Source organism: Dromaius novaehollandiae, unplaced genomic scaffold (assembly GCF_036370855.1).
Source record: "Dromaius novaehollandiae isolate bDroNov1 unplaced genomic scaffold, bDroNov1.hap1 HAP1_SCAFFOLD_45, whole genome shotgun sequence".
In the NCBI taxonomy this organism is placed as follows: domain Eukaryota; kingdom Metazoa; phylum Chordata; class Aves; order Casuariiformes; family Dromaiidae; genus Dromaius; species Dromaius novaehollandiae.
The window spans coordinates 1,740,584-1,748,301 of record NW_026991505.1 but is presented as its reverse complement, the minus strand read 5'-3'; the positions used below and the strand labels follow the sequence as shown (position 1 = coordinate 1,748,301).

The 7,718-nt window shown below is 48.2% G+C and overlaps 1 protein-coding gene across 1 annotated transcript; it reads left to right on the top strand.

Moving 5' to 3' along the window:
- The first annotated feature begins 4,233 nt into the window (after nucleotides 1-4,233).
- LOC135327060 (olfactory receptor 12D1-like) lies at nucleotides 4,234-5,202 on the top strand. The gene has a single exon (XM_064504676.1). It carries the CDS (start codon nucleotides 4,234-4,236, stop codon nucleotides 5,200-5,202), a length of 969 nt encoding a protein of 322 aa, XP_064360746.1.
- Nucleotides 5,203-7,718: the final 2,516 nt, after the last annotated feature.

Here is a 7,718-nt window from a genome sequence, read left to right as displayed (position 1 = left end):
GAGTCTCCCAGCGTTTGTTGCACAAGTGTATGTCTTACCTTACTTGAATCCCCAGATCTCCCTGGTCATTTAAAAGCTCAGTTATCCCAGACTTACTAGTGGTTCATTTGCTGAGGTTCTGATCCCCCAAGCAATGACCCAAGAAGGTCAGCTTACCCATACCAAATGAAGCACCTTGAGACCATTGCTCAGAGGGTGTCCCCTCCCAAGTCTGTAACAGCCATTCCTCTTGACAGAGAGCTATAGCCCTACCCTTACTGAGACCTGAGGTACCTTCAATTTCTTTCCACTTTTCCAGAATTTCTGCTAGCAGTGAACCCCAATTTTACCTTCCCCACTGAACCTCCCATGACTCATGCTGACCCAGTTTTAGTACCTCCCTAGTGAGTGCCACTACTGCAACGACTGTCAGGTGAACTCAGCCTGTGCCAGCTGTGTCAAATGCGGTTCCAGTGCTCACCAGATTGGAGGCCAGCAGTGTCCCACCTGGGTCACCAAAACTGCTAAAATATTATCAGTGTACAGAGATTGACATTAAGGAAGCTCTTCTCCCTACGTAGTCTTCAAGTGATTTTCAACATTCTCGCTTTCTCCTCCAAGCCCCACTAGACTGACACCCCACCCCTCCCCTCCAACTAGACTGACAGTGTGCTGTCAGTGCAAAGACAGTATGTTCTGGAACAGGAGTCAAACACAAAGGGAAGCAGGAGAAATGGTGAATACAGCTCAGAATCCACTTCACATCTAAAGGTGACCCCTGAGCTCCTTTAATCAATGATTTGCTCCCAGGAGCTCAGAGTGGCTCAGTGACCAACCTGGATAAACTGCCCTTTTCCCCTGTCTTACATCTCTAGTGAATTCTCTGGCAAGCTACAGATGTAGCAGTTCCCAGGAGCAGTTCAGGCCCCTGGGTACAGAAGGGAGGTTCCTGCACGACTTAGAAACTGCATTGGTCCTTACTGTAACTTTCCCCCTGGGGAATTTTGGGAGGCCCCCTCAAAAGCAATCTCAACCATGCTATAAACTAAACCATAATGCGGCAAAGGGATGAGCTCTCCAACTGGAAAAGAGATCTGTTCTTCTGGCTTCACTCTCTACTTGAAAGGGGGGCAGATTTTCCTGCTAAGAAATAGCTACCCAGACAATCTGACCTCTTGTAAGAGGGTAGTCACCCATCAAGTCAGACATCAGGAGCACTAAAAGTGCAGCCTAGCTATAAAAACTGTAGCAGCAATCATTTGCTAACAGAGCCTCTGATCCCTAACCTCACGGAAGTACCAGAAGGAGAAAGACAGAGGCAAGGTACATAAGAATGTTGGGCAGGAAGTGTTGCAGGGAGATTTCCTTGACTTTCATGAGCTACCTTCTTGGTTCCATGTTTTCAGTCCCAGCAAGGAGAAAAGGTTTGGCAGATTTTGGCAAGAAGCCTTGTTGCATGAGACAACAACTTCACTGGCCTCCTGGCCATCTGGAGTGGTTAGCTGTAGCACAGCATCTGGTGCACAGATGCAATGGTTACTGTCCTTCATTGTAACCATAGTTAGCCTTCTTGAGCATGATCCGTTTGTTGTTGTGACACACTGTGGAGTGTGTACTTGAGTTCTTTTGGATCTTGACCGGAAGAGGATTCACACGCACAAGGCTGGAAAACAGCCAGATCCCTTTATTGCTGTAAGGCGATCTGTGATTCATATCAGCATATGCTATAGCAGATTCTGCTGCATGGTGACTCACTGTTCTTGCCCAGTAGATTGTACTGTTTATGCTGTTTGAGGAGCTGAGATGTGTGAACCCCTTAGCTACTGCTGAGGGAGATGGGGCATCCCCGGTGCTGCTGCCCCACTGAGGACACTGCAGCTGGTCCATGTCTTGCTGGTCGATGGTGCCCTTGCCGTTATAGACCAGAGTGCTGGACAGCAGTATGGCTAGCACGAAGATCCATGTGTCATTCTTGGTGTTTCTCTGGAACAAACAGCCTTGGCTCATACCAAGAAACTCTGTGCAAGGCCCCCTAAGAGTGAGCAAAGCCCCAAATCCCCAGGCCCTGAATGCCTAACCATGGGCCATGGCAGGGTCAGCTTTTTGGAGAGACCCCCACACGCGACATCACCATGTCTTCCTATAGCCGCCTTGTCTTCAACTCTTAACTCTCCGAGTCCCACAGGCTTCTGATTATTAAAGGACTCCCTGAGCTCCCCATTCCTGGTCTGCTGAAGTTTACCAGCAAGTGCTGAGGAATTTGGCAGCTTGTCAACCTCACGAGCCTTCTAGCTCCTCTGGCTGTCAGCACCACAGAGACAGCTCCAGTTCAAAAGCCTGGAGCTCCCTGCCAGCCACCGGATCTCAAAAGGCCCACCAGCCTGATGGCTGCTGAGTAATCAAAGATCCAGAAAGAGGGGGAGAGTGGCTGTGAAGAGGCGGTGTCCCACAAACCATCATGGGCCCAGCCACAGACTGGCTCCAGTCCCCTGCAGACAGCCAGCATCCCAGGCAGAATGAGGGCTCTGACAGGTGAAGGCAGAGGTGAAGGATGGCAATGAGAACACCTTGAGTCCTGCCACATGCCTGGGCCCTTGAGAGCTTCCACAAAGTTCTCTGTAGGCACAAAAGGAAGCCTCTGCTTCTCCCACACCTTCTCCGCATCATCCCGCCCTTCAGTGTCCAGGAGCACCAGCGTGTGTCCAGGCTGACAGGGCTGAGGCACACGCCACAGCCAGATACCTTTGGTATGGGCCTGTATGGGGAAGGCCAGGGAGAAACCTGTGGAGGGGATGCAAGGGGCTCAGCAGTGTCAGCTACAGAGCAGGAAAATGGAGGCATCTTTGCTGCCCAGGGCCGGGACCTGTGTGGCTCCCCACCTCTCTCATCCATCCTCTCACAACCCAGCCTGTTCATGAGGTGGGACTTGCCAGCGCAGTACAGCCCTGTGATGGCCACCACCACCACCACGGGCTGTGCAAACTATGACAGCACCTGCAGGGTCTTCTGCTGCCCCACCAGCCCCTGCCTCTGTGTGCTCTCAATCAGGCACCTGGGCACTTCTATGGAGGTTTCAGATGCCATTGCTCATGGCAAACACAGCTTGCAGAGGGGACAGTGAAACAGGTATTTGAGGCCTTCAGAAAATCACCATAGTTTGTTATCTCCATCTTTAGAAGTGAAAAGAAAAGAAAAAGCATTTTAAGATCTTCATGGACTATAAAGGGAGCAAAAGATGTTAAGTCAGAGGCAGAGTCCAGCTGTGCAGTTGTAGCAGGTCAAAGGAAGCCATGATACCTATTCCATGTATTATCCTTGGGAATTACAAAACCATGTGTCAAACTCCTTGGCAAATTCCCCATTAAAACTGTTAGTCTTCCTGAGAATGATGTGCTATAACCTTGCATATTTCCAGAAATGGCTTTTGATTCTACAGCTTCCTCCTGCTTGTGAGAGCTGGCTGTACAAATAATCAGTAATCAGTTCAACTCCCCACAACATCATTAGTTTTCTGTGTGCCAGAAACGCTATGCCTTGATGTTTTCTGCACTGAAGTCCCATAAGGTTCAGAGGCTTGGTCCCAAGAGGAGTTATCAGAGAGATGGAAATTTTCCTTTGTTGGAAAGAAATGTGATTGTTTCCGTGACAGGGAGGACTATATAAAGGTTTCCTGACACCACCGAACAGTCCGAATTAGTCCTCTTTGAAAGTGGTGTACTATATGTGATCTACTCTAATACTTCTATAATACTTCAGCTTTGGAAAGATACCGTATATTCAGCTAGGATTTGGAATGAAGAAAACTTATTAGAAAAACTTCTTTGAATAAAAGAAAGGAAAACAGGATTTCAGAATGATCTTCACTTAAAAACTCGGTAACCAACTTCTCTTGCCTCTCTCCCTCCTTCTGTCCCTTCCTACCTCACTCCCTTCCTTCCTTCCTCCCATTTTCTTTTCTCGCTGTCCTCAAACACACCATTCCTTTCAGTGAGCTGGTACACAGGTAGCAGCTCTGGCATCAGTACTGGCCATCTAGGTTACAACAGTTTCTAGTATTTGTTGAAACAGCTGGGGTGGAAAATCAAGGGATTCTTTTGTGTCCCTTTCCGGACTCAGTGTCTGATCTCTTCCATTCATGAGGCAGCATCAGCTGCTGCTGCACCTTATGGAAGAGGACTCTGGGGAATGGAAATAGCAGCTCAGGACAGAAGGATAGCAAGCTACTGCTGAGTTCTTCTCTCTTTCCCTGCAGGGATGGATAACCAGACAGAGGTGAGCAAGTTCATCCTGCTTGGCCTGTCCAGCCCTCAAGGGCTGCAGCAGTTCCTGTTCATGCTCTTCTCCCTGCTCCACCTGTCCAGCCTGCTGGGGAATGTGGCAATTGTGACTGTGGTGATATGTGAACCTCGGCTACGCATCCCCATGTACTATTTCCTCTGCAACCTCTCCTGCCTGGATATTTTCTACTCCACCGTTACCATCCCCAAGATGCTGGCTGGGTTCCTCTGGGGGCACCAGGGTATTTCTTACACTGGCTGCCTAAGCCAGCTCCACTTCTTCCACTTCCTGGGCAGCAGCGAAGCTTTGCTGCTGGCTGTCATGGCCTATGACCGCTTTGTGGCCATCTGCCACCCGCTGCGCTACACCCTGATCATGAGCCCACGGGCCTGCCTGCTGCTGGCTGCAGCCGCTTGGGCTACTGGCTTCCTTCATGCTCTGATGCACACAGTCATGACCTCCCGGCTCCATTTCTGTGGCCCCAGCCACATCCACCACTTCTTCTGTGACATCAAGCCCCTGGTGAGGCTAGCCTGCAATAGCAACCAGCTCAACCTGCACCTGCTCAGCATCATCACGGGGAATATAGCGATAGGCCCCTTTGTCTTCACACTCTTTTCTTACCTGTACATCTTTTCCTTCCTCCGACTGAAAGTCCAGTCGAGGGAGGGGAGGAGGAAATCCTTCTCCACTTGCATCTCCCATCTCACAGCAGTGGCCTTATTCTATGTCCCTGTTATTTTTAACTATGTGCCACCTTCCTCAGGGAGTTCACCCAGGCGGGACATGATAGCCACCCTTATGTATAATGTTGTCACCTCTGTCCTCAACCCTTTGATCTACACCCTGAGGAATGCGGAGGTGAAACGTGCCCTAAAGAGAAGACTTTTCTCCAGACAGTTACTAGTGCAGAAAATGTTCTGCCTTGCAGCTTGTGTGGGGTAGTAGGCAACGGACAATGCAATCAGAGGAGCTTTTGGCTCAAGAATGTCTTGTGCAGAAATCTGCTTTTCACTGCCAACAGCCTGGGTCCCTTCAGAAAAATCCTACCTACTGCATATGGCCCTATGTCTCCTCTCTTGGGCAATATCAGTGCATAAAGAGTGCATGTTGGTGGAACAGCCACTCCCATTCCTCCAAGTGGAGAAGAGAAGCGGCTCCAGAGAGTGATACTTCAATAAAAACACCTTTTTTAGAGTGATTTACCCTCAAACGTCACTTGATTCTTTTTCTCTTTCTTTCTTTCGGCAGCTGAATCCCACCCCCAGTCAGAGCTGTCAAGAGAAGTCAGGACATGATTCATCTTAGCCTAAAGCCAATAGACAAGGAGGGATTCAGTTGATTTTGTTGGATCCAGTTGGCCATGTGCAGACATGTATGTCATGCCACTTGAAATACTCTGTGTACCTCAGCTGGTGTCTCTCTGCTGCTCCAGAAAGGCACAGGTCCTGCGCCAGATCTACCAGCCCTGTATGGCTGTCAGCTATCTTAGGGCATCTGAGATGGTGCTAGACACCTATGTTGGGCGACTGAATCCCACCCCCATTGCCTCGATTCACAGTGCTTAAAACTGCTGTTCAGGCACTTGTCTCACAGGGAGGAAGGTACATTTGGAACCCCAAATGTAGGTGTCCTAATCTCAGATTGAATCTCACCCTTAATCTCAAAATGAGTGGGAATGGTGGATTCCATTTGAAGAAAGCTTCCAGAACTGATCCTTAGGGCTTAAAGGTAAGGTGAGCTTGGGTGATGGGGATTAAGAGTAACAGCTGGAGAGGTCTTTTGATTCTTACCTGTCCTTCAGGTTTTTTTCCACATATTCATAAACTTCACCAACATGCCAGGTGTGTTTCACACAATACCTACTTGCTCAACACATTCCATGTTGAGACTCCTACCATAAGCCTTAAAAAGGCTGCCTCTAGTATTGTTGTTATTATCATTTTTAACAGTGTTATAGGATGATGATGATGATGATGATGGTAAATATTTCTATTAGGGCCTCAAGTAATCCCTCAATGCAAAATTTTCATGCCATGCACTTGAAGGTGTCAAAAGAGATTCTTCCTCTCCTAAACAATGCTCCAGACCGGATACTGTCAGAGACAGTGTCCCAAGGGTCCTGATCTCCTGTTCAAAGTAGGACCACTCTTTGAGTCTGAGATCTTGTAAGTGTTTTTAGGTCTTTAAGAGTTAATATTTGTTTCTAACTGGCCAAAGACAATGTGAGTGCTCCCTTGCAACCCACCTTTCTGCATGCATGCTGTATCCTTCAGCAGAGGCAATGACTTGAGCCAGATCACCTGTGAAATCCCCTTACTGTCTTGCTCCAGTTCATCCTTCTGTGAAAACAGGCTTCTTGGGTTTGTTTTTAGACATGGACTCTTTTATATGCATAATAATGCTCCATGTTAAGCTCATCACTGTGGTTCTAAGACTACCTTCTGTAGGAGGGTGGTGTGATTTATATTTTTGTGCCTTGCTGCTGCCTCCTTCCTTGTTTACACTACTATATGCACCTCTACCTATATATACTTATACCTATACCTAGCCACTAACTTCATAGTAGCTCTTTGTTTATTTGTTTGTTTTTTACTGCGCGGTGTCTGCATTGATTAATGCAGTCATCTACAACAGGAGCAAAATGAGATCCCATGCTTTCTTAGGAAGTCGATTGCAAGGGGTGGGGCAAGGTCAACAAGAAGCAGCTTCCAGTTTTCTCCCAGTTGCCACTGTTTTCTTATTGTTCAACCTTAGCCAGTGCCTGTTTTTCCTAAGAATGCATTTTATGGAGAAGCAGATTACACTGTGCCCAGAGCTGCACAGTAACTCCTCTGCATATTGTTTCTGTGGCTTGTTACCACTTGCAGAACATATGGGCCAAACACTGGACTAAACTGTGAGTTTATGTGTTGGAAGGCTAGTCACCATCAATACAAAGAACAGATGATCAGTGATGGCAGAGGAATGCCAGGAGCCTAATCAGTGCAAAGGAGCACCCAGATTTGGCTATTCCTAGGGCAGTGATTATGTCCCTGGGGCCTTGGACGGGGTGTACGCTCCCAGATGAGGCCACTCGAGTGGCTCTGCTTGACAACCTTGTGGACTGGAGGGGTTATTGCCTAAAGGAGACTGGGGAGAAAGAAGCATGAGAGAAAAGAGTTTAAAATGGACTGGCTGAGTGCAAACAGGGCAGCACGTTTGTCTAGCCATGTGCAGCACCTGATCAACCCTACCTAGCTAAGTGAGTGAAAAAACCATCAGAGTAGTGTCCCACCTCTTCTCCTCTCATGTCCTTTCAGAGAGGTCCATTCAGACCTCTTATGTCTCTTCTCAGCACCAGACCAGAGTCAATCTCAATAGGGTCTTCTTTCCCCACTGCTTGCACCAAGCCCATTCCCTTGGCTGTGGTTTCGCTGGATGGTAGATAGGGACAGGGAGACTCTTGTTGATCCATTCAT

Bases quoted from the DNA above. Each gene is read 5' to 3' on its own strand.
- LOC135327060 (XM_064504676.1), top strand. From the start codon at position 4,234: ATGGATAACCAGACAGAGGTGAGCAAGTTCATCCTGCTTGGCCTGTCC.